We start from the raw sequence: 26,523 nt of genomic DNA on the forward strand, positions 1-26,523 counted from the left end.
TCCCTTCTCAGATATTTCACTTTCTGGGACCAATTCCCTCTTTCCAATGTTCCACATCCTGGGATCAATTCCCTCTTTCCAATGTCCCAAATCCTGGGATCAATTCCCTCTTTCCAATGTCCCAAATCCTGGGATCAATTCCCTCTTTCAATGTTCCACATCCTGGGATCAATTCCCTCTTTCCAAAGGGTGTCCCACACCCTGGGATCAATTCCCTCTTTCCAATGTCCCACATCCTGGGATCAATTTCCTCTTTCCAATGTTCCATATCCTGGGATCAATTTCCTCTTTCCAATGTCCCAAATCCTGGGATCAATTCCCTCTTTCCAGTGTCCCACATCCTGGGATCAATTCCCTCTTTCCAATGTTCCAAATCCTGGGACCAGATTCCCTCTCTTCTCCAATATTTCACTTTCTGGAACCACATTCCCTCCTTCCAGAGGCAGCACATCCCAAATTCCCAGGTTCTCTCTTTCCAATGTTCCACATCCTGGGATCAGTTCCCTCTTTCCAATGTCCCAAATCCTGGGATCAATTCCCTCTTTCCAATGTCCCAAATCCTGGGATCAATTCAATTTCCAATGTTCCACATCCTGGGATCAATTCCCTCTTTCCAGACAATGTCCCAAATCCTGGGATCAATTCAATTTCCAATGTCCCAAATCCTGGGATCAATTCCCTCTTTCCAGTGTCCCAAATCCTGGGACCAATTCCCTCTTTCCAATGTCCCAAATCCTGGGACCAATTCCATCCCTGAAGGAATCACTGCTCTGTTTTCCCTCCTTGCCCAGGAGATGATTCCTTACCTGGTGATTTCCCTGCTCCAGCTCCTCTGATCCATCTGCACTCTCGGATCAGGGAATTTCCTTGGATCTGGCTCCAGGTTTTCCTTCTCCACCTCCTGAGTTTGGCCCTGCAGGAGAACACAGAGGTTCCTCAAATCTCAGTTCCTCTCCAGCCCCAGCCAGAATAAAGAATAAATAAATAAGGAGAAAAGAAAGAAAAAAAAAAAGAAAGAAAAATTAAAGATAAAAAGGAAGAAAAGTTAAAGAAAAGAAAGAAAAAAGAAAGAAAAATTAGAGAAAAAATAAAGAAAAATAAAGAAAAATTAAATAAAAAATAAGAAAAAAGAGAGGAAAAAAGAAGAATTAAAGAAAATATAAAGAAAAATTAAAGAAAAAAAAGAAAAAAGAAAGAAAAAAGAAAAATTATAGAAAAATTATAGAAAAATTATAGGAAAATTATAGGAAAATTATAGAAAAAATAAAGAAAAAATAAAAAAGAAAGAAAAAATAAAGAAAAATTAAACAAAATATAAAGAAAAAAGAAAGGAAAAAGAAAGGAAAAAGAAAGGAAAAAGAAAGGAAAAAGAAAGGAAAAAGAAAGGAAAAAGAAAGGAAAAAGAAAGGAAAAAGAAATAAAGAAAAAAAGAAAAAAAAAGAAAAATTAAAGAAGAAAATAAAGAAAAAAGAAAGAACAAGGAAAAAGATAAAGAAAAAATGAAAGAAAAAAGAAAGAAAAATGAAAGAAAAAAGAAAGAAAAATGAAAGAAAAATGAAAGAAAAATGAAAGAAGAAAATAAAGAAAAAATAAAGAAAAAATAAAGAAAAAATAAAGAAAAAATAAAGAAAAAATAAAGAAAAAATAAAGAAAAAATAAAGAAAAATTAAAGAAAAAAGGAAGAATGTCCCCAGGTGACCTCCACATTCCCCCAGAGCTGCTCCAAGACACAAAATCCTGGCTGATCACCCCAAAAGTTACCTGGTACCCACCACACCCTGGCACGAGGAATCTGCTTCATCCTCCAAAGGGAAGAGCCTGGGAAAGGAAACCAAAAACTCCCAAACTTCATGAAAATCACCTTTTTTTCCTGTTGATGTCTCCCAGATCAGCAGCAGCAGGATCCAGACTGAATTTGTGGCATGAAAAAGTTAAAATTTCACTTACATTTCATTTTTTTTTAGGATTTAAGGTCAGCTAAAACAAGGGAAGGGCCTAAGATTTCACTCCATCCTAAAAAAAATTGGGTTTTTCAGGAATATTTCAATCAAAATCACCCCTGGAGAGCCTAAAGGGGTTGTGGAAACATTTTCTGTTCCATTCTTTGGGATTTCAGGAGGGATCCATCCATTTCCAGGCAGGAATTCCACTCTGAGGAGCCCCAGGATCGTTTGTGACCCCCCCAAATCCACCCAAAACCATGGAAATAATTTAATTTACCCCAGAGCTGAGCTGCAAGAGTTAAAATGGAATGAAATGATTTATTCTCTTTTATTTTAAAGCATCCTGGGAAGATGGTGAGGCTGGGCTGGGGTTGATCCTGAAATTTCCCCTCCAATTCCAACCTGGAATTGTCTGAAGTGATTCCTGCAGCTCCAGCGTGCTCATCATCTTTAATTGCTCCAAAAACAGCATTTGAAATGATATAAATTAAAGTTTTATCTCCAATTCCAGCACCAGCAGCTGCAGCTGCCTGGATTTAGGTGGAAAAAAAATGATCCAGAAGGAAAAAAGTGACTCCAATTACAAAGGAATATCTCAGCTCCAATTAAGGGCCTGCTAATTTTTCTCCTAAATAGCCTTTAATTAGCAGGACATTTCACTTTTATTAACAAACCCCAGACATTTGGAAAAACAAAAGAGTTTTGGTGTTAAAAAACAAAAAAAAAAATAAAATAAAATTAAAAGAGGAGCTGGAATTTCCAGTCTCACCTCCCATGGGTTTTTATTCTCTCGAAGCCAACAGGGATTAAAAACTGTTCTGAGAGTGGGAAAAATCTGATAAATGTTGGAAATACAACACCCAAGTGCAAGGAGGAGATTTCTGTGATGGCAGCAGAGCAAAGCTGATCGTTATCTGTGAAAACCCAGGGAAAAAAAAGCACCTGAAATCAATTTAAATAAATTAAACAAATTAAAGTCTGTGAAAAATCCAGGAAAAAAATGCACCTGAAATGATTTATATGAATTAAAGAGATTAACAGGATTGCAGAGCTAAGGAGGGAGGAAATATTGATATTCAGGACCCCAAAATTCCTCAATTTTCACCTCAAAACAATCCCCCCCCATTCAGGTGCTGCCAGGTCAAGCCTTGTCCAGAAAAGTTTTGGCAACAATTCTTGGGAAAGGTCAGAGCTGTTGTTTGGGGTTGTTTCAAGGTAAGTTTACACCTTTATTTTTAATTTTTAAAGAGATAAAGGGAGAGAATTGTTCCTATTTCCCTGTTAAAAACAGCTTTACCCAGCAGCAATTCCAAAGCAGGGAGCACAAACTATTGGAGATAATGAAACTCAATTAAAGGTGATTATTTACCATTAATGAGCTGCAATAAATGCATCAAGAGGCAGAGGAAAAAGAGATTTTTTTTTTTACTGCAAGAACTTTATTGCACCACATTCAAGTGCTGAGACAGGAATTGTGCCTGTGGGACATGGGGGGCACCCTGAAAATCCACATTTTTCCACCATTTCCCCCTCATATTAAGGCTGGATATGATAATTAGGACATTATAAATCAAGAGGGGGATTTAGGGGAGCAGGGGGGAAGAATGCCAAGTTATACATGGAGCATTTAAAATTTGGTTTATTGTTCTTCCAAGGAGGAATTGGGGTTTTCATCCAGTTTAGCACCTTCCCCTCCAATCTGACTTCCAGAATTTGTCAAATTGGTTTAAAATTTGATACCTTTGGCTAAAAAAAAAATCAAGTTTTTCTTTGCAGAAAGATGGGTTTTTATTTGCTCAGCAGGCTCTGAGCGTGGGAGGGGAAGGCAAAGGTGAATTGGGGGATTTCAGCACCAGCCCCTCCCATGGGGCAGAATCCACCCCACAAACACTTCCAGCTTTCCTTGATCCATGGAAAAAAAATCGGGAATATTCCAGAGGGAGGAGGGAATTGAGCACAAGCACACACAGCTGGAGGCAGGGACACGCCTGAGGGGCTTGTACCAACATTTTCTAGTTAAATTAGATTATAAAATCTCTCCCAAGGCTTGGCATTCCTAAAATTCCTTCCCTGGGTTCTCCAAAGGCTCCTGCAGGAGTTTGGAAGAGGGAGAAATCCTGGGAGGGAGGATGATGAGGGGTTGGGTGGGGATGAAGCTTCACCTGCTGCAGGTGCAGACCAAAAACCTCGCCAACAAAATATCCTGAGGGAACAGGGTCCTAAACCTGGATCCAAACCCTTCCAAGGCTGGATAATGTGGAAAAAATAATGGACATCATGGAAAAATATCCAGGAGAAGGTGAACAACGTCACCCCTCTGGCAGGGCACTGCAAAAGTGTTTGGTAGAAGCAGCCTGGCCAAAATTGCTCCTAAAAAATCTGATTTCTTCACTGGCAGCCCCAGAAAATCCAAGTTTTTTGGGTTTGCTGATGAAGGGTGCCTGGATTTTGGGGTGGGATTAAAGATTCTCCATCCCAAAAAGCCAAATAAAAAAGAAGAAGGCAATCAGAGGTTTAGCAGAGAAAATTCCCTCTCATACCAAGTGAGGCCCTCCCCCAAAATCCTGATTTCTTGTGCTCAGCAAGGCAGGGAATGGGGACAGCAGAAAAGAAATAAGAAATAAAAATAAAAATTAAAAAATAAAAATTAAAAATGAAGCCTTTTCCAGCTTTGTGACAGAGAAATTAATTTTAAATCCTTGTCTGAATCACCCCTTGCTCACTCAGGACACTTTGGAGTATCAGTCTTGTGTGCCAGGATGGATTTTCTGTCTAAAATGAACATTTCAGCCAAACTCTTTGGGAAAAATCAGACTGACACACACAGAGAATCACTCACACTCCCAAAAACAGATTCACCAGAGGGTTCCAGCAGTGAGGTTCCTGTCCAAGCCCCGCCAGGAGTCAGAATTCCATGGAAAACGTCCCCCAATCCCTGGGATGTGCCCAAAAAGGGGTTTAGGGATGTTCCCAGCCAGCTCCTCCAGGTTAAAAATTCCCTTTTTGTTTTAAAGATTTAAAAAAGGAATTCACATCCCTGGCTGGGGGTGCTTCCCTCACCTCCAGAAAATCCTTTCTGCACAAGGCAATGCTCTGCTGCTTTTTCCTTAGACATAAAGTTGACTTTATTTCTTTTTTTAAAAAGTTAAAAATACAGAAGGTTTCAGAAACTGCTTTTCTCCTTGCAGCTTTAAGGAGAAAACAATCCTTCACTGAAATGTTTCTCTTAATTGGGTTTTATTATTATTATTATTATTATATATTTTTTCATTTTGGGGTTTTTTTTATCTCTCTCAATCATCATCACCCTTTTATTTAATATTTTTTTTTTAAGGACAGAGGTTGAGGAACGCTGACTCCACCACTAATTTGATGACTTTTTTTTTTCTTTTTTTTCTTTTTTTTCCATTCCAGATTCACATTTCCAGGTGCCAAAAGTCCATAGAAGAGCCCCCTGCTCACTTCTGCCTTCCTTTTGAGATCATTTTTTTGTTTGGTGTGTGTTTATTTATTGAACACAGCAGTGACCGTTGGCATCTTTGAAGCGTAATCGCATCTTGGGCCGGTATTTCTCCAGATAAAGCAGCTGTTTGGAATTGAAAGCTCCCCTCCTTTTCCTAAAAAAAGACACAAGGAAGGTGGATATCAATGGCAAAAGCAGCTTTTTCCTCGTTTCAGGCAGATTAATTGGTGTTTTAATGAGTTTTTAAGCGCTAAAAAGCAGAATTTTGGTGGGAATTCGTGCCCCCACGGGAGGATAAAGCAAAATATTTCAGGGAAATATTCCAATCAAATATTGGGGTTTTTTTTTATTTTGTGGAGTGGGAGATATCAAGGTGACCAAAAGACAAAGAGATAAAAGGGGCCCACAAAAATAAAACAAATAGGAATTTCAAAAAAAGGCAGGAAAATCTGGTTTTTTCCAGCAATCCAAGGATAACTGGAAACCCTGGGAAGCTACAAAAAGCTGGAATTGCTTCGTGGCAAAGCTCCCTCCACACAAATCTCACCTGCTGAGCTTCATTTTCCAGGGGAGTTGTCACTGGATTTATTATTCCTGAGATTTTACTCCCCAAAATTCCCTTGGGAGTGCTGAGCTCCTCAGCCTCAGCAGGATTTAATTTTTATTAATTTAAAGTCATTTTTATTAATTTAAAGTAATTTTTATAGTCCTGTCCTTGACACTTTTACCTCACAAAAATCAAAATATTTGAGGCTTTGCTTTACATTTAAAGCCAGATTTTCAATAGAGAAATCACTTATTAATCCTCATAAATTAGTGCAGTTTTTAAAGCCCCATCCTAGACATTTTTACCTCACAAAAATCAAAATATTTGAGGTTTTGCTTTACATTTAAAGCCAGATTTTTAAGGAGAGAGATCACCTGTTAATCCTCATTAATTAGTGCAGTTTTTAAAGCCCCATCCTTGACACTTTTACCTCACAAAAATCAAAATTTTTGAGGCTTTGCTTTACATTTAAACCCAATTTTGAATAGAGAAATCACTTATTAATCCTTATTAATTAGTGCAGTTTTTAAAGCCCCATCCTTGACACTTTTACCTCACAAAAATCAAAATACTTGAGGCTTTGCTTTACATTTAAAGCCAGATTTTTAAGGAGAGAGATCACCTGTTAATCCTCATTAATTAGCACAATTTTTACAGCCCCATCCTAGACATTTTTACCTCACAAAAATCAAAATATTTGAGGTTTTTCTTAACACATAACCCCAGATTTTTTAGGAGTGATCACCTGTTAGTCCTCATTAGTTAGCAGCAACTTTTACCTCACAAAAATCAAAATATTTAAGGCTTTGCTTTACATTTAAAGCCAGATTTTCTATAGAGAAATCACTTATTAATCCTCATTAATTAACAGCAATTTTTATAGTCCCGGCCTAGACATTTTTGCCTCACAAAAATCAAAATATTTGAGGCTTTTCTTAACACATAACCCCAGATGTTTTAGGAGTGATCACCTGTTAATCCTCATTAGTTAGCGCAGTTTTTAAAGCCCCATCCTTGACATTTTTACCTCACAAAAATCAAAATATTTGAGGCTTTGCTTTACATTTAAACCCAATTTTGAATAGAGAAATCACTTATTAATCCTTATTAATTAGTGCAGTTTTTAAAGCCCCATCCTTGACACTTTTACCTCACAAAAATCAGAATATTTGAGGTTTTTCTTAACATATAACCCCAAATTTTTTAGGAGTGATCACCTGTTAATCCTCATTAGTTAGCAGCAACTTTTACCTCACAAAAATCAGAATATTTGAGGCTTTGCTTTACATTTAAAGCCAGATTTTCAATAGAGAAATCACTTATTAATCCTTATTAATTAACAGCAATTTTTACAGCCCCATCCTAGACATTTTTACCTCACAAAAATCAAAATATTTGAGGTTTTGCTTTACATTTAAAGCCAGATTTTTAAGGAGAGAGATCACCTGTTAATCCTCATTAATTAGCACAGTTTTTAAAGCCCCATCCTTGACACTTTTACCTCACAAAAATCAAAATATTTGAGGTTTTTCTTTACATTTAAACCCAATTTTGAATAGAGAAATCACTTATTAATCCTTATTAATTAGTGCAGTTTTTAAAGCCCCATCCTTGACACTTTTACCTCACAAAAATCAGAATATTTGAGGTTTTTCTTAACATATAACGCCAAATTTTTTAGGAGTGATCACCTGTTAATCCTCATTAGTTAGCAGCAACTTTTACAGCTCCATCCTTGACACTTTTACCTCACAAAATTCAAAATATTTGAGCTTTTTCTTCTCATTTTATACCCAGATTTAAAGAGAGATCACCTGTTAATCCTTATTAATAATAAGCCATAATTACAGTCCTGGCCCTGACCTCTTCACCTCACAAAAATCAGAATTTTTGAGCCTTTTCTTCACATTTAAACCCAGATTTTAATGAGATATTATTTATTTTAGGATAAAGCTCTTAGAAAAACCCCAAATCTCTTCCTTAACAGGCTCAGGCCAGTCAAAAACCACGGGAATTAAAGTTAAAAAGTTAAAAAATAAGTTAATTTTTACTTACTGCCTTATAAACTGAACTGCATCCTCATACTTCATTCCACATTCAATGAGAGCGAGTGCAACCAGAACAGGAGCCCTGCAGGAAAAAATCAATATTTAAGGAAGATCCACAGAAATAATAAATTGAATCCTTCAAAATTCATTAAATTCCTCTGCCAAACAAGCAGCTTGAAGGGTTTTTTTCTTTGCCTACAGAAAGGTGTTTTGCCCGATGTAAAATGACTTTTTTGTGAGGGATTTTGCTTCCAAAGGAAATAAAAATCAATAGCAGCTCTTTAGTGGTTGGGGTGTGATAATAATTCTGGATTTTTATGGGTTTTTTTTATCTCACTTTAACCCAATTTTCTGGTTTTTAACATCTCTTGAATGCTTTTGAGTGTGGATTGAGCTGTGCAGACACAGAGCTATGGCTTTATTTATATTTATAAATATAAAAATATTTATATCTAAATTTATATATAAATTTATATCTAAATTAAAAATATTTATATCTAAATTTATATATAAATTTATATCTAAATTAAAAATATTTATATCTAAATTTATATATAAATTTATATCTAAATTAAAAATATTTTTATATAATTTTTATATAAATTTATATCTAAATTTAAAAATATTTATATATTTTTCTTTAAGTAAATCTGTAAAGGAACAGGGATAAGCAGAATTTTTCTGCTTTGGGATCTTCATTTTGGAAGTGAGTTAAGGGTAAAAAAATGGGGTTTTAACAAGCAGGAATCCCAGAATACATTCATTTTTCTCCAGCCCACAGTGCAACAGGCATCTCTAAGGGTGTAAAGAAGGATTAAAGAGGTGCCAGGAATTGGACAATCCCTGTGGATAAAATAAGAAAATTCAGGAGGAATAACTCCCACCATCACCCTGCACCTGCATAAATACAATTATTGACCCCCCAAGAGTGAATTTGAAACTCCAAAGGTCACTGGGATAATATGGAATAAAATATAGAATAAAATAATATAGAATATTTATTCTAAAAGAAAAATATACAATAATTCTATATTTTTTTTTTCCAATATAGAATAATTTCTTTTCTAGAGAACCACCCAAGCCACACGTGGGGAAGTCCTGAAGATGTTCCTTGGATAAAAATAGAGCCCAAATGGAAAAACAAATGTAAATGGCTCCTGTGCCAGGAAATATTGGCCATTTCTCCCTCTGGCTCCTCATTTCCTCCTCTCTCTTCTTCCAGAGGTGGAAATTTAACAATTGATGCATCCACACTCTTTAATCTTTGTTTTCCTTAAATATTAACATCCCATGGCAACTGGAACAACATTAACACCTAAATTCCATTTATTTTTTTTTTCCAAGCCCACGAGATAATCCCAACATCCAGGGATTCCATTTGGGAATTGCAGCATTTTTTTTATCTGGGAAGGTTTTTCCCCAAAGCTGGAATTTGTGAGGAAGAACCTCCAGGCTGACTTCTCCAAACTGGAGCCACTTGAGAGGAAGAAAAGTAATTAAAGCAGTGCTCCTAAATGGCCTTTTTTTTTCATTTTCACAGATAGTTTAATCAGTGGAAAACAAAAGGAAATTTATTTAAAAAACTACTATAAAAATGTATTATATTTGTGTGAAGTAGCACAGAAGGGTTTATTGTTTTAGCACAAAAAATATTTTTAAATTAATGAATTCATAATGTTTTTTAATTGATCAATTGACAACACCTTTAAATTAGTGATTTCACAGCACTTTTAAATTAATGAATTCACAATACTTTTAAATTAATGAATTCATGACTGACTCAAGTGTCCTGAGCCATTTCTCCAAGGTTTTTGATCAATTATGAAATTACTCAATATTTTTAAGCTGCACTGCTTATATTGTTATATTTTATTTTTTATGTTTTATTTTATATTTTATTTTATTTTTATTTTTTATTTTTTATTTTATTTTTTATTTTATTTTTTATTTTATTTATTTATTTTTTATTTTTTATTTTATATTATATTTTTATTTTTTATTATATTTTTAATTTTATTTTTTATTTTTTTTAATTCTATATTTTATATTTTTTATTTTATTTTATTTTTTATTTTATTTTATTTTTTATTTTATATTTTATTGTTATATTTTATTTTAAACATTTTATTTTATTTATTTTTCTTTTTATTGTTATATATTGATGTTATATTTTATTTTTATTACTTTTATTATTTTATTTTAATTATTTTTATTTTATTGTTATATATGTGTTATATTTTATTTTTATTATTTTATTTATATATATAAATATATATTATATATTTATTATTTTATTTATTTTCTTATTTATTTTATATTTATTGCTTATATTGTGCTTATTTTAAGCACCCTGCTGCTTTCATGACACAAATTTGAGGTTGTTGGTTTAAATGATTTGGGAGAAAAGAGAGAAACTGGGGTTTGTTGAAATAAAATGAAATTTCAATCCAGTTTAGAGGCAGGGGAGCAGGGCACTGACCTCCCCAACCCTGCCACACAGTGAACAGCCACGCAGCATCCAGGCTCCTCCCGAAATTTGGTTTTCAAAAGGTTCAGCCAGTCCTCCACGATCTGACTGGGGGGTGGTGCTCCATCATCAAACGGCCAGTCCTGAGAGGGAAAAAATTCCATCAAATCCACAAACTCCAGCAGCCAGATTTAGTTTCAAAAAAAAAAAAAAAAAAAGCATAATAAACACAGTTCTGGGTTTTTTTGTTCTTTCTCTGGTGGCACAGGAGTTTGCAGGTCGATATAATGCAACATTAAATGTTTAACAACCATTTAATTGCACTTTGCAGTGAAGCCCCATGTGAACTCCTCTGCAATAAAGGGTTTTTTAGAAAAATCCCTGCCCTTGAAATCCCATTTTATTAAAAAAAGATGTGAAAATCAATAGGCATTTTCAAATAAACACAGGAGAGAGAAGAACTCCGCAGAGTTCTGCAGGTGGCTGTGGCATCCTTTTAAAATCCTATTTGTGATTCAGGCTCTGGGGAGATGAAGCTGCTCCCAAAAATTCCAAATTCCAGTGGAGCAGCTCTTCCTATTATTACAATACAATTATAATATATTGATATTATTATTTGATATTATATATAGTATATATATACTTATAATTACTATCCTTAATATAAATATAATATAAATATAATATAAATATAATATAATATAATATAATATAATATAATATAATATAATATAATATAATATAATATAATATAATATAATATAATATAATATAATATAATATAATATAATATAATATAATATAATATAAATCAATTTAATGGTGATGCCCCTTCAACAGCAAAATATGTGACTTTTTGCCATTATTTGAGCACCTTTCTGCTGGTTTTTGTTTTTATTTTCAAATTAGAAACACCCAGGTGATTGGTAACTCCCTGAATTCCTATTATTACTATCCTTATTGCTTTTTATTATAATATATAATAGATTTAGATATTATATATATATTTATATATATAGGTAATAAATATAAATAAATAAATATATTTATTTATTTATATATAGGTAATAAATATAAATAAATAAATATATTTATTGGTAGTAAATATATATATAGGTTATATATATATATATAGGTAATAAATATATATATATTTATTGGTAATAAATATATTATAATATATTATTATAATAGCCAGGAATTCAGGGAGTTACCAATCACCTGGGTGTTTCTAATTTGAAAATAAAAACAAAAACCAGCAGAAAGGTGCTCAAATAATGGCAAAAAGTCACATATTTTGCTGTTGAAGGGGCATCACCCTTAAATCCAGGCCACATTTAATATCAATAATCAAAAATGCCAAGGAAGCAGCTTCCCATATTTCATTTTTCCTGAGGACACACAGCTCTCCTGGAATTTGTGCTCCACGTCTTTCCTTTCAGGCCCAAGCACAACATCTCACAATTTATAATTTTCTTGGATGTGAGGAGTGCCAGAAAAAGGATGTAAAGGGGAAAAAAAATAGTATTTTGTAGAGTTATTTAGCAATTTTCTTTAGATGATTGTGATGTATTTTAGCAGCAAAACTCACGGCAGAGTCCTGCATTATTCCACAAACCCTGAAAATGGAAAGAAATTGCTTTAAAAAGAGCCCTCTCCCCTCATCAGGCACAAAAAGGCCTTTCCTGGAGCACTTTAAGAACAGGTTCTGGTGAAGTAATATCCTCTGAAACCCCCAAAGCAGCACACAGGAACAGCTGAAAACCACCAGAGTTCTCATTTTGAGATGCATTTCAACACTTCCTGAAGAGCAAACACAGCTCAGAAATGTGCTGCAAGGTGGGAGCTGAGCCTGAGACCAACAAAACCTCAGAAACACTGAAATAATTTTATATGGGATTAATTCACCCAGCCTGAAGAGTGCAGAGAAGTCCTTTGTAAAAGTGCTTGGAAAATGAAAAATATCTGGGACAGCACAGCGAAGGAAAAGGCCACAGGATCACGAATCAAAATTTGTTCTTTGTAATAAAAGGTTTTTATGGGATTTTCCACTCAATCCCATTGGGTTATTTTAGGTCTGTGGCACCCCCTGTCCCAGGAAGAGAGGTACAAACTGCAGGATGTTGCTTTTAAAAGAGGATTTCTGTGTTTAATTGAAATGAAAGCTTTGCCTTCATATTCATACAACTCCTGGGCTGGCCTGAATCAATCTCAGCTGATCCCAGAGCATCCCAGCACTGACAGAACACAGGAACAAGATTAATTCTGGAAAGGCAGCAAAGTTTTCAAGGATTTTTTTTCCCTTATTCTGAATTCTGCCACGTCTGGATTCCTGTTGGACAGGACACAAAAGCAAATTCTGCACAATGAAAACTGTGATAAATAACCAGGATTGTACAAAGGGGGAGAGGCAGGAAAGGAAAGGGATTTATCCTCTTTTCCCTTTTTTTGGAATGACAACAGGCAGGTGGTGAAGAAGTGACAGAACTTTGAGGTGATAAAGAACTTTTCCTCCAAAAATACTGAAATTAGGAACTCCCAAAGCTGCCTGGATCTGTGCAGGGTGAGCCCACAGCTTCCACTTCCACCCTGAAATCCCACAGCAATGCCTGTGGCATTCTCCACGCTCTTGGGGGGCACAGAGGGTAAAAAAATCTGATCCAATAAATCAAGGAGTGAGAGAAGGAGAACAAGAAAATATCCCTTGGATCCTGAAGATGAACAAAGCCACCACAGCTCCTCAGGCTGCCGAAAAGTGCAAAAAATCCTCTCAGGAATAAAACCCCTCCTGGTTTTCCTGACGTCACATTTGTGTTCCGAGCCCTGAACTGGAATGAAATTCATCTCCAGCTCCTGAATCCCATCCCTGCTGACAAACACGTGCAGGGAATAATATTCCAGCACCTAGGGAACAGCTCATTCCTTATTTTCTCACTCTGGAAAAAGAAAAAAAAAGCTCTGGAGCTGCCATGCTCTACCCATGGCCAGGTTTGCCAAAACAATCCCATTTTCAGGGGTTTCACCACATTTTTGACCTCAGCAGTGCTAAAATAGACATTACATATTGCTAAAAGAGGCACTGATCTCCCCCCAGGCTGTGTTTTTAATCTCAAATGTTATTTTTTTTTTACAGGCAAATATTAGCTTTAAATAGTGAGGTGTTATTTTCTCAGCCAGGGGTAACTCAATCCCGTTTCAGAGCAGCAACAGGACTCTGCCTGGAAAAAAAAAACAGGAATTCACAGGGAAGAAGAGCTGGATTTATCCCCCTCCTGGAGCAGTGTCCTGAGGCTTTTCAGGCTGAGGACAAATCTCCAACAGGAAATTCTGCTCAAAGTGAGAGGTTCCACACCAAGGCAGAGCTGCAGGAAACCCCATTTCCAGGTTTTTTTTTAGCAAAGCTTCCTCAAAGAGCAGCTTTCGGTTCAAAATTGAGGTTTTAAAGCTTCCAGAGAACCAAAAGGCTGAATTATTTTAGAAACACGGGCTCCAGAGCACTGCCCAGCTCCTGCAGCTGCCCCAGGGCCTGGAAAAGGTGGGAATTCCATCCCAGCTGGGAATCTGCCCTGGGAAGAATCTCCCCTCTGGTACAGGAATTCTCTCCCAAGCCCCAGCTTAACTCAGGGCTCAGAGGGATTCCACAGCACAAATTTAATCCTTCCAGCCTCTGGAAGTGTCCCAGGGAGAGGTGTGTCCAAATCCCAGCTCTGGAAGGAGGAAAAACACAATTCCAGAGGGCAGCCCTGCAAGGAGGGACTTTTCCAACAACACTGAGGCCCACGTGGCTGCCTGGAACTGGAATAAAAGCTCTGCAGGGCTGGAAGCCAAGAAACCTGAGTGACCTGGACATGGAATTTTCACTGATATGCCAGGATAAAATTTTTTTTTCTCCTCATGGAAAACTGCAGGAGTTTTCCAACAGCTGAGCCACAAAAATCAGGAGAGCTGCAGGAAGGCTGAGGTGTAATTTCTGCCCTCACAACACTGGGGTGTTACTCATTCCAGCAAAATAAACTGATTGTATCAGGCACATTCTAATAATTCCCAAGTATTGCCTGGAAAAACACTGCCTGGAAGCTCGGGGTGAGCACACACCTCTTAAAAAAACCTCCCTGAAACAGTCAGACACCATTGCACAATGGCAGCTGTGAGTAAGCAGGGCAGGAATTCCACCTGCTCAACTGGGAAGCTCCTCTCAGAGGTCAGGAGGGCAGGGCTGGATGGGATTTTGGGAGGAATTCTTCCCTCTGAGGGTGGGGAAGGGTTGGGATGGATTTCCCAGAGAAGCTGTGGCTGCCCCAGGAGTGTCCAAGGCCAGGTTGGAGCAATCTGGGAGAGTGGAAGTGTCCCTGTCCATGGCATGGAGGAGCTTTAAGGTCCCTTCCAACCCAAAACATTCCAGGATTCCAGGATCCTCTCCTGCCACAGCCATTGCACAGAAATTCGTGGCAATGTGTCACCTGCAGGCTCAAAAGTGGCACTTTCTGTCAGAACAAGGAAAGGGAATTTTATCCACATCCTGAGAAAACCAACAGCAAAGCCAAAAAACGCTGTGGGCCAGAGACAGGGACCAAACCAGGCTTCAACCACAGAGCTGAGCACCAGATATCACCAAAATAATCACAAAAAAGCAAACAAAATATCTCAACAAATCCAAAACCACACCAAAAAAAAATTCAAAAAATTAGTTTCTCAAACCCACCTTTACCTGGTGCTAAATTGACTTTTGGCCAAGCTGGACAAGCCCCAAGTATGAAGAGATCCCCACAACTTCTAGACACAAAAATTTCACATTTTTAGCCAGTTTTAAAGGCAACTCACTAGAACTTGGATTCCCTCTTTCTCGATTGGAGCTTGATCATAAGTGGCATCACAAACTCGCACCAAGGTGGTCACCCCGTACTTCTTCAGCTCCTTGAAGAGAAAGGAAAACACCTGAGCACTGATGAATGACAAATCTCTTTTTATCAGCTATAAAACTCAACATTTTCCACAGTTTCAGGGCACTGAGGTGACTGCCTGAGGAAGGAGCAAGGGATAAAATTCGTGAGGAAAAGTTACAAGCAACAGGACAAATGAGAAACGTCTCTGAGGAGGAAAAAAAATTAAAAATTGCAATTATAGGAGTAAAGTTAAAATAGCTGCTTATATCCTCCATGCAGCTTCTTCTCCTCTTTAAATAGAAGCCTGGGACTGTTTGCTTCAGCCAGTGTTGACATTTGGAGGCAGGGAGGAACAGAACACACACCCCATCGTGCTCCAGCTTCCTGGTAATGCACTATAAGTAGCACTCAGTGCCAGATAAAGAATCAGTGGATCAAACAAAAGCTGCTCCAGTTCACTCTGAGCTCTGCCCTGACGCTCAGAATCGCCATAAATGTGCCAAGTGTCCTCCAACAGAACACCTGGAACAGGGAAAAACAGCGGGAAAAGCGTTGATGGATGCTGCTCCTCTCTGACCTCCCACAGAGAAACTCAATTTAAGACAAACAATGAAAAAAACACCAAATAAATCAAAGTCCTGATAGCCCTAATCATAAATATGGTGAATTTTCGCTCTGGATTTGGGGTAATTCCTGCTCATGGAGCCACCAAGAACAGGGAATTCTGTGTTCCCTTCCCCAGAGAGGTGTCCTGGAATAACAGAAAACAGCACAAAGCCAAGCACACACTTGGAAATGTCATGGGCACAGCCCCACCTGCTTGGATTAATCCCAAATACATAAAAAAAAATAGAAACCAGCATTTCCTCTGCTGTTTGGGGCTGAATTGCACCTCACAGTCAGCAGGAATATCTATTGCAGAGAGAGTCCTGAGAAAGGGAGAAAATTCTCAATAACTGGGGAGGGGGGAAATAAAAACAGAAGGATGTGGCTGTGAGGGAAAATGGAGCAGTGATATCTGAGCAGATCCATGCCAGGGGACACTCAGACACCAGTGTGAGGTGACAGGATCCCTCTGGAATGACAAAAAGCTGCACACAGCAGATAAAAACCCTCTTGAGAGAAGCCAGAAGGGCACAAAGATGTGAAATCCACTGTGCTGCTGCTGCTCCTCTGCTGAGCCCATCTGCCACTCGCCCAGAAAATTGAATTTTGCTGCATTTAAGATGTTGCTGTGTCAGACACAAGGTGGCCCAGCAGACGCCACTTTTCATGGATCAGTTCTGGCACCTGAAATCCCTGACAGCTCTGGGATGGACACAGGAGTGAGATAACTCATCCTGTAGACTTAAAACTTCACTTTGAGTCTTGTATTTCATTTTCTGAGGGAGGAGAAAGCTCAGTTGCAATTCTTAACTGCCTCTTGAAAAGCAGCAGCTGAGCAATGGTTGATTTATTAAAAACAGTGTGTTACTTAATGAAAAAAGAACATTTAGAGTCACAAAATATTCCAAAGGACACCAGAACCATGGAATGGTTTGGGTGGGAAGGGAACTCAAAGCCCACTCCTCTGGTTAAGGACACCAACCTGGCCTTGGACACTTCCAGGGATCCAGAGGCAGCCACAGCTTCTCTGGGAATTCCATCCCAGCCCTCACAGGGAGGAATTGCCTGTATTTTTAACCTAAATTTCCCATTTTTCTGTTTGAACCTATTATCTTCTCCAAGGATGCCTTGATGACAAGGGGCAGGGTGTGTTTGTATCCCAAAAATTGAAGCTTGTCCATGCCAAGAAATGCAGGAATTCAGGAAAAAAAACCACCAGTGAATTCTCATACTGTGAGGAGAAGGTGAACAATAAAGACAAAACAAACCCTGAAATTTCAGGTAACAGGCAAAGAGGTGAGGAAGGACTGGTCAACAAATTCCTGGGCAGGAATTTTGAGGAATTAGGGAATTTTTTTGGACCCATTATTCTTGTCCCTTGATGGCAAGGGGTGGGAGGGGTGTTTGTATCCTGAAATTGAAGCTCATCCAAGCCAAGAAATGCAGGAGTTCAGAAAAAAAAGCCAGCAGGGATTCTCATACTGTGAAAAGAATGTGAAAAATAAAGACAAAAAAAAAAACTTTAAATTTCAGGTAACAAGCAAAGAGCACCAGAGGTGAGGAAGGACTGGTCAGCAAATTCCTGGACAGGAATTTTGAGGAATTTGGGAATTTTTTTTTTTAACTCCTTACCTCGATGAACTTGCTGAGGGTTGCATTGGTTGGGTTGTGAGTGATCAGGAAACGTAGATTCTCATAAGTAATTTCCACAGGGGCTGGACGGTTCATAATGGCCAAGAAAATGTGTGAGGGGGACAAAGAAAAAAAAAAGAAAAAAAAAAAAAGGAAAAAAAAAAGGAAAAAAAAAAAGGGAAAAAAAAAGGAAAAAAAAAAGGAAAAAAAAAAAAGGAAAAAAAAAGGAAAAAAAAAAGGAAAAAAAAAAAAGAAAGAAAAATCAAAATAAAAAGGGGGGAAAAAAAAATAAAAATCAATGACCTTGGAAACACTTCACAGCAGAAAACATCAAAAAGACCACTAATATGCCTGGGATTGATCAGAGCTTGCTTTGATGGGTTTGTTCCTCACGGGTTTTGCTCCTCGAAAAAGCAGGTTTGCTTCAGAATCCTCAATTTCTGGCGGGGTGTTATCCTTCAGACTCCCAAAATTCCCACTGCAGGTGAGGCTAGGCAGCCTGTTCTACATCGAGGCACTGGTGAGGAGTAAGGGCAGGGCTTTGTCTCCACTTGCTTTTCCTGGTGCTGAGTTCTGCCAGAGTCAGTGACAGGAATCTGTTTCCAAGGGGGCAGGAGATATCCCATAAATCTGAGCCACGTTCCTGGAGTCTTGAAGGCCAAAAAGGGGAATTGTGGCACGCACACACACGTGGGGAGCCCCCTGAGCTCACTTGGCAGCCAGGGTGCTGTGCTGGGCCTGGCAGAAGTCTGCCCTGACGCTCAGAATCGCCATAAATGTGCCAAGTATCCTCCAACAGAACACCTGGAACAGGGAAAAACAGCGGGAAAAGCGTTGATGGATGCTGCTCCCATCGCTGACCTCCCACAGAGAAACTCAATTTAAGACAAACAATGAAAAAAAACACCAAATAAATCAAAGTTCTGATAGCCCTAATCACAAATATGGTGAATTTTCGCTCTGGATTTGGGGTAATTCCTGCTCACGGAGCCACCAAGAACAAGGAATTCTGTGTTCCCTTCCCCAGAGAGGTGTCCTGGAATAGCAGAAAACAGCACAAAGCCAAGCACACACTTGGAAATGTCATGGGCACAGCCCCACCTGCTTGGATTAATCCCAAATATATAAAAAATAGCACTGCTGTGGCTCTATTTTCTGAACAAAACCAGCAGCAGGAGCAGAAGTAAGAGTATAATAAATAAAATAATATAATATAATCAATTTTTCATGTATTTGAGCTCTTGCTAGCAGATAAATTTCACCCAACTCCAAATATCCCCCAGAAATCTATCAAAGTGATGGCCAAATGGTCATTTAGCAGCAATAACTTTTAGTTATTCTCAATTATTCCAGTTATAACCATAATAATTTCGTGTTACTCACAGCCTTATCTCTATTTACAGGCCTGGGCTTTAAAGGAAGCCACAGCTTTCAGTTTGAAGAGCCAAAATTCAAAATACAACATTTCAGCAATAAAGAATGGAACGAAGCCATGAAATTTAGGAGCATGAAAATGGGAGTTATCCCAAACTACCTCGAATCAGGACTGAAATATTTAAATTATCAACACGTTTTTTTTCAGAGCTTTTAAAAATAACCAAGCCAAGAAATCACTGCTGATGTTTCTTTTTTTTTAAGGGGGGAAAAAAAAAAAAGGTTGAAATCAGATGGGTAAAATCCCAGCCTGAAGGCAGAAGTCACAAACCTGCAGCTGGAGTGGAAAGGTCAAGGTGGCACACTCGAGTGAGGATAATTATTAGGGAAAAACACACTCCCATGGAGCTCCCATCCCAAACTCGTGGAGTGCCCGGTGTTTAATGAGACCCTCGCTTTCAAATAGGCAAATTAAGCACCACAAAATTACCTTTTTCACTGCCATCGAGTCAAAAATCACCCAAAGAACAGCAATTACTCCCTTAAAGTACAGCTTTCAGTGCCAAAAATGATATTAATTAGCTTGCCAGAGGCAAGGGAAAAGCTGTTTTCAATCACCTCCCCCGACCTTGACGCAGCTTCTGCTCTGAGTGACTGAAATACAAATTTCCATCATGAATCCTGGAATATTTTAACCACAGGATGGAAGAGTCCCCTCTAAACACTTCAGACTCAAGTCCTTACATTTATCAATTCACTCTCTCACAGATCATAGAAAATTAAGAGGTGAAAGCCCAATTAGAACTTAATTAAGGATAATAAAAAATGTTTTTATAAATAATTTAACGGTAAAATGAGGAAAAAGGAAAAATCTCCATTCCTAGATTTTCTTCCCAGCAGCAGATTTTGGTTGGAAGAGCCTCATCCAGAGCTATTTTTGCCCTGGAAGTTGTATCAAATCAGGGACATTTTGGATACTCTTCAAATCAAAGAGGGAATTTCACCCCAATTATTTTAAAAGGCACTTGTACAAACAATTTACCAAGTGATTAAGAAGTGGAATATTTCATTTCCACGTGTCCTGAGAGTGGCAAAAACCAGCTCCTCTGAAAAATAGGAATGACACCAGCTCCCCTTCCCAAAGGAATATTCCTGAAGCATTTAATTAGCTCCTAGCTCAGGAGTGATTAAAAATGTAAAGCGCTGTATTTAAGCCTGAAAAAAGTTATTTCCAGCAGGATAAGGAGTTGATGTAGCACACAAGGTTAATTTTAAAAGTTTGGGTTACTGAGAGATATCAAGTTGAAAAAGAAAAATCAGGCTTTTAATTAAGAAAATTAAAACTTCTTGTCGACAAATTCTGATTTTTCCAAGTGAATATTTTAAAAATTCGCTCTCCCCGTGTTACCAAGTAAATTTGCACTTCAAAACCCCAGGAGAACCGGTGAGAATAAATTGTAACCAGGTCTGTGGGCAGCAGGAAACAAGGAATCGTTTTTCAGCCAATTAAGCTTCAGATTTTCTAGTCAGAAAGTGAGATAAGGCATGGAAAGGAACCAAAAAACGAAAAGGCTGGGCTGCAAAAGGGAGCAGAAGCATCCAGGGAGGAAAAGCAGAGACCCAGCAGGACAAACAGCTGGGAATAAACATTCCTGGAGCTGCAAGGGTGTGCCTGGGAGGCAGCTCCTGGTGGTGTTGTCAGGGAATGGTGATCGATCCAGATGTTACCCAGTCAATCCAGATGTTATCTGTGCAGGTGGGAGGGATTTGGGGAAGTTTCAGCTGAACACACACATGGATGCCACCAGAATCGGCCTCTCCTCACTCACAGCCTGATCTGAAGCAAATTTGAGAGGTTAATTTCTTCTCAAATGGTCAAAAATAAGCTGCAAACCTATGGAAAGGGCAGTCATTAAGCAGCAGAAAGAAATCAGGAGGGATCAGGGAAATGAATTCCTGGCTTGACAGGGCCTGGAGATGGCTGGGAATGAAATCCAGCACCCCCTCAATCTCCAGTTCCAGGGGCTGCTGTGGCACCAGCTCCTGAATCGGAGATTCCAGCAGAGCCAGCAGCTCTGGACTGAGCCCAGGGTAAAGGAAAAACAAGGAATGACACCGTGAGGAGTTCCCAGTTCCACCAGCTCCTCCAAAACTGAGCTCCATGGAGAGAGAGAGGGAGTGAGAACAGCTCGGAACAGCTGCAGCTTCCAGGGATTGCAAAACACGGATCCCCCTGGAAAGGTCACCGGGATCCCCTTTCCAATGCCCCAGGGCACAGGATGCACAGCACTCCCTGCTAATTTGTTACTCAGACTGAAAAGGATCCTTGGGAAGGCCTCGAGCAATCCCAAATCATTTTCTTCCTCTAAGGGAGAATCCATGTTGAACTCATGAGCTGCTGGATTTTCCTCTTCCATAAAATCTCCACATTTCCACACGTGAAGTCAGCACCACAAGTGGATCCCAGCAAATTTTCATGCTGCCATCAGGATTTTGGCTTTTCCTGCCACTCTGGAAGTAAAACCATGCCAGGTTTTACTTCCCCTTCCTAAAAATTCCCCACTGAGTGACCCCTCTCTATCCCTACCCTGCCAAAATGTTTAGTCTGCAACATTTTCCAAGCGAAAGAAGTGAGAGACCTCCAAAACGAGCCCTCAAACTTAAACCACAAATCAGCCAGAACCTAAAAAAGATCTTTTCTAAAATATCCTCTCCTAGATCACGGAGAAAAACCCTGGAACGAAACGGTTTTGGATGAACTCCTTGGAAACCCTCTCTGAAGGAAGCTTGCTCAGACTGACACGTGCCCGGAGAGGGGTGAGGTCCAAAAATGTCACTGTTCCACCCTGTCCACCCCCGCGGGCGCCTGCAGCTCCTTCCCAGTTCCCTCCCAGTTCCCTCCCAGTCCCTCCCAGTTCGCTGACAGGCTCTGGGGGTGACTCACTCGCTTCCTCTCGCACCAAAGCCTCGGCAGGCAGATATGGATCTGCCCGAGGAGCAGCAACAAAAACTCTCTCTGCATGAAAGAAGTGGCAAGTGACACGTCAGGAAATGGTGACAATTGTCACCTGCTCGTGGGGAGGCCAGGCCTGAGGAAAAGCTCACAAAGTTGGGCTGGAATGGATGGGAAAATCACCCTGGAAACACCGGGAAGCAGCTGGACACTGCCATCATTCTGCCAGGAAGGTGCTTTATGTTCTTCCCTGTTCTGACACTGGGATTATTTTTAAAAAAACACCTTCCCCACCCATCACTTAAGTTTTTAGAAGACGTGTTTGAATGATATTTGCATTCCATGCCCAAAAAGTTGAAAGTTGCTAAAAGTGTTTTGAAGTTGAAGTTGGTAAAAGTGTTTGAAGTCAGAAGCAAAAGGCCCTGCTAAGAAAAAAAAAATTTAAAAAAAATTAAAATTGAGCTACAATCCTGTTTAAGCCATGGAATTGTATTCAAGTGAAATCAAAAATTACTTTCAGAAGTTTGTGACATCAATAAGTCTTTCCTGAAAATCAGAACACTGAGTTGTCTAAGCTGGGCTTTGAAAACAAGGCCCTGCCTGATCAACAGCTCAGCCTAAATATTCTCACACTTCCAGCCCAAATATCAAACCCAACACCCAAACCCCATTAACGAATCAAGCAGGACTTAAAAGCAACTTCAAAAATCACACAGAAAACACAGAAGCTGCAGCGTTGAGTCACTTGCACCTCGCTCATCTCCCTAATTTGAGTTTCCATCCACCTCGGCTGGGTAAACGCCTCAGTTTGGAGCCGAGGAGTTAAAGGCAGGCTGACAGCTGAGCCTGGGGCTGACTGATAAATGTCACTGCCCGGCCACAAAGTCCCAATTGTTCCCAGCCACAGCCCATTCTCCGGGGCACAGCTCGGTTTTCAGCGTGAGAGCAAAGAGCTGAACTTTTTAGCAGGGCACGGAGAGAAACAAGGGGCAACAAAAAGCTACAAGTAACAGTGACCCGAGTGGAGCCAAGCCGGAGAGGTCTGAGAGCTGAGAAAGATTTCAGACTCGTTTAGCCCTGCACAATCAGCAAAACGAGCCGTGAGATGATACCCGGCTCACAGCCACTCCAAAGGGGTTTTATAATCCTTATTTAAGACGTGCCAGGCTGCTCCAGCTCTCGGCTCACCTGCCCCAAAAAAGAGCAAGCTCCAAGGCATCGGGGCTGATTTCCAATGTTTACACAGAGCTGTTCTAAATCTCCAGCTGTCAAAGTAATCCAGAGGCACCAACAGCACCGAGCTGCTCTGTGCCAGTGCAGGAACCTCACTGAAAACGTGTTTTCCCCTCCCAAAATACACAGCCTACAAAGATCATCGGGAATCCCAGGATGGTTCAGGTGGGAAGGGACATTAAAGCTCATCCAGGGGCAGGGAGACCTCCCACAATCCCAGGTTGCTCCAGCCTGGCCTTGGGCACTTCCAGGGATGGAGCAGCCACAGCTTCTCTGGGAAACCTCAACCCCTCATCACCCTGGCAGGGAATTCTTCCCCCAACCTCTGAACCCACTCCCTGTCAGTGCAAAGCCATTCCCTGTTGTCCTGGCTCTCTTGTAGGAAGTTCCCTGCTTGTCCTGCACCTCCAGAGCTCCTTTCCCAGCTGTGGCTCACCCTCCTGGAGCGTGCCTTTCCATGAATCACACAGCTCTGCCTCCCAGGTAACAGATCCACAATTCCAGAGAGGGGCAAAGTCCAGGCAGAAGCCAGGGAAGCACCCTGGGCTCTGCCCTGACACAGGGAAAGGTTTGAGCATTGCAGTGTGGAAGAGGAGGATGGATCTCTGTGGGGAATTCAGCCTGGAATCATTCCCTGAGGTTTTATGAGGTGTTTAAAAAAAAAAATCACAGCTAGACCCTAAGACCCACATTCCTGGCTGTACATCCACACTCCTACCTTAACTCCAGCTGAGTTGATTAAATCCAAGTATTTCTACGTGTTGAGTCATAAGGAGACAGAGTTTTCTGGCTGCTGCTACCGGTGGGTTTCTCTTTCTTTTTATTTTTTTCCTCTCCTTTAAATCCTAACTGCAGTTCTGAGTCAGACCCTGCCTGGTTTGTTCAGGGAGTTTCGAGGCGAGTTTCCATTTATACAGGAGCTTTTCAAAGCCAAATTTCTGCCTTCTTCCTCCTCCTCCTCGCCCCGAAACCAGCGAGCACAGACTGCCCCGGGAGAAAATGCAGATCGTGACTAATCACACCCAGGAACCATCATGCGACTGAAGGAAGCCACTTCCAGCACTTCCCTACAGCCTCACCTGTGCTCCAAAGCCCCAAAATCCCAAAGCTCAGCTGCTTCTCAACCCAAAGCACGCCCCGAGCCGACATTCCCAAGAAATCCGCCCCTCCCTGACTCAGACCTTCCCGCAGGTCACTCGCAACACCCTGGGCCACGCCAGGACTTTTCCTGAGGCATTGCTTGTCCCAGAATTCATCGGCTCCCCCCTTTTCCAGCCCCAAATCCCACAGGGTAGCCCTTTATCCAGACAAACCGGCCCCGGCGTTCGCAGCCCTGCCCCCATTCCCAGCCCAGGAAAACCACCACATCCTGGACACCCTTCCTTTCCTGCTCCATCTGCCCCCCTCCAGCCTGAGAAATGTCACCCCCCAGCTTTGTCCCCTCCATTTGCCACCTCTGAACACACACACACAAAAAAAAAACCCTTCGACCCTTTACTGACCACACCGAGGCTTCCCTTTCCCACCCCCCAAAAAAACCCAGCTTTTATCAAACTTATCCCCCCCATCCACACAGGAATCTGTAACACCACTCCCCTCAAAACACTGCTCCAAATGCCCCCCAAAACCAGGCACAAACCCCACATTTAACCCTCCTGCAGCCTCCCTGTCCCCCTCGCTGTTTCAATCCCACAGGAATTGCTTTTCCTTCCCCCCACAACGGGGTGCAAGGGGGGCTTTGGGGACCCACACAAGACTGGGGGTGGGCACTGAGGCCCCCACATCCCACGGCTGAGGAAGGACCCCCCAAACCAGCCCTGCAGGTAAAAGGGACCCCCCCAAAGCTGCAAATCAGAGCCAGAGTCCCTAAGCAGCCCCTGGGGACTCCTCACGGGCACAGGGGACCCCCAAAGCAGCCCCCCAAGCACAGGAGGGACCCCACAGGTGACGAGCTGCCCCCAAACCTCCTCCTCATACTCACAGCCCCGAAGGGTCCCCCAGACAAACCCCACAAGCCGGGAGTTTCTTCCAGAACAGGAAAGACTCCACGAACCAGCCCCTCGACCCAGACACAGCCTCGTGGACCCTCAAATTCCCCTCCAAACGAGCCCCTCAGCCCTGAGGGAGCCTCCTGGACCCCCAAGCCCACCCCAAATCAACGCCTCAGCCTTCTGCAACCCTAAGGCCGCCCCAAACTGTCCCCCAGAGCACAAAAGCCAGCTACAAAGGGCCTAAGGAGACTCTCCGGACCAGAGAGCCCCCCTCAGAGCGGGGAATCCCCTCCAAACACGCCAAGCAACACCAGGGATTCCCCCCCTTTCCCAGCTCCCGGGGCGGCGCCTCCAGCCTTCCGCGGTCCCCTCCGTTCTCCCGAAGCCCCCCGGTTGCCCCCTCACCCTGGGCATTGAGCGGGCCGGGGGCCGGGCGGGGTCGGGCGGGGTCGCGGGCGGGCGGCGGGGCCCGTGACGGGGCTGGGGCTGCGCTGGGCCCGGTCCGGCCGGAGACACCGAGAGCCCGCGCGCCGCCACACGGCTCCTCGCGCACAGGCCGCGCCCCCCCCCGCCGCCCGCGGCCCCGTGGTACGGCCCGCCCCTCACACCCACGGCCGGCACAGTGGTACGGTCCGCCCACACGCGCCCCCGCCCCGGGGCAGCGCGCTGGGCGCGTCCATTCGAGGCGAGGCGGGGGGGGAGCGGGGAATGGAGGGCGGCGTGAGGACCTCGCAGCACCTTGCGGTGTCTGGAGTGGTCTCCAGAGAAACCGGAGAGGGATCCCCCGTCAGGAGCTGTAGTGATAGGACAAGGAACAATACAGGTTAGGTGTTAGGAGAAAATTCCTGTGAGCATGGCGAGGCACTGCCATAGGTTGTGGAATGCCTCGAGCCTGGAATTGTTCAAAGCCAGGTTAGATAATACCTTGAGCAACCCGCTCTAGTGGGAGGTGCCCCCTCTCCATGCAGCGGAGAACGGCTCCTTCCATCCCTTTATCCGGCTCCTTTATAGCAACACCCCCTTTATATCTCATGGTACAGGCCGCTTGTTCCCCCCTCGTTTGGGTATTGGTATGGCCCGGAGGCGTCTCGCCCTGACCAGGCACCGACTGTCCCCGGTCACCTTTGGTACGTCCCGCCCCCCCCGCAGCCCCCGCGCACTTGGAGCGGCCCTTTGGCCGCACGTGCACACGGAGCCTTCCACGCCAGCATCCCCCCCCCCCCCCGCCAGCGCAGCCCGCTCCCCCCCACTGCGGGCAGTGGTTCGGTCCTCACGGGGGTTCCCACGGCTTCCGCTTCCATGAGCCCGCGCCGGGACCGGGATCTGGGAACAAAACACACGGGGAAACGCTGGTGCGTCCAGCCCTGATCCCCGTGGAAGCGC

At 41.7% G+C, this 26,523-nt stretch overlaps 1 protein-coding gene across 2 annotated transcripts; it reads right to left on the minus strand.

The window, feature by feature from the left end:
- Positions 1 to 5,043: 5,043 nt before the first annotated feature.
- Positions 5,044 to 25,708, minus strand: PTP4A2 (protein tyrosine phosphatase 4A2). Of its 2 annotated transcripts, none has more exons than XM_058856314.1 (5): positions 25,546 to 25,708; positions 17,590 to 18,393; positions 10,481 to 10,611; positions 8,009 to 8,083; positions 5,044 to 5,560 (listed from the first exon to the last, which is right to left on the minus strand). In XM_058856314.1, exons 2-5 carry the CDS (start codon positions 17,683 to 17,685, stop codon positions 5,452 to 5,454), a joined length of 411 nt encoding a protein of 136 aa, XP_058712297.1. In that variant the 5' UTR covers positions 17,686 to 18,393; positions 25,546 to 25,708; the 3' UTR covers positions 5,044 to 5,451. The 2 variants fall into 2 exon arrangements, with proteins under 2 accessions (XP_058712297.1, XP_058712295.1); XM_058856312.1 differs by lacking the exon at positions 25,546 to 25,708 and adding an exon at positions 15,290 to 15,382 and having other exon boundaries at positions 17,590 to 17,779.
- Positions 25,709 to 26,523: the final 815 nt, after the last annotated feature.

This window comes from Poecile atricapillus, chromosome 24 (genome assembly GCF_030490865.1).
Source record: "Poecile atricapillus isolate bPoeAtr1 chromosome 24, bPoeAtr1.hap1, whole genome shotgun sequence".
Lineage (NCBI taxonomy): Eukaryota > Metazoa > Chordata > Aves > Passeriformes > Paridae > Poecile > Poecile atricapillus.

Excerpts from the sequence above, each read along its gene's own strand:
- PTP4A2 (XM_058856312.1), bottom strand. The coding sequence starts at position 17,685 with ATGAACCGTCCAGCCCCTGTGGAAATTACTTATGAGAATCTACGTTTC. Across the intron at positions 15,383-17,589 it reads CCCTCAGCAAGTTCATCGAG|GAGCTGAAGAAGTACGGGGT; the intron begins GTAAGGAGTTAA and ends TTTCTCTTCAAG. Across the intron at positions 5,561-8,008 it reads GCAGTTCAGTTTATAAGGCA|GAAAAGGAGGGGAGCTTTCA; the intron begins GTAAGTAAAAAT and ends GTCTTTTTTTAG.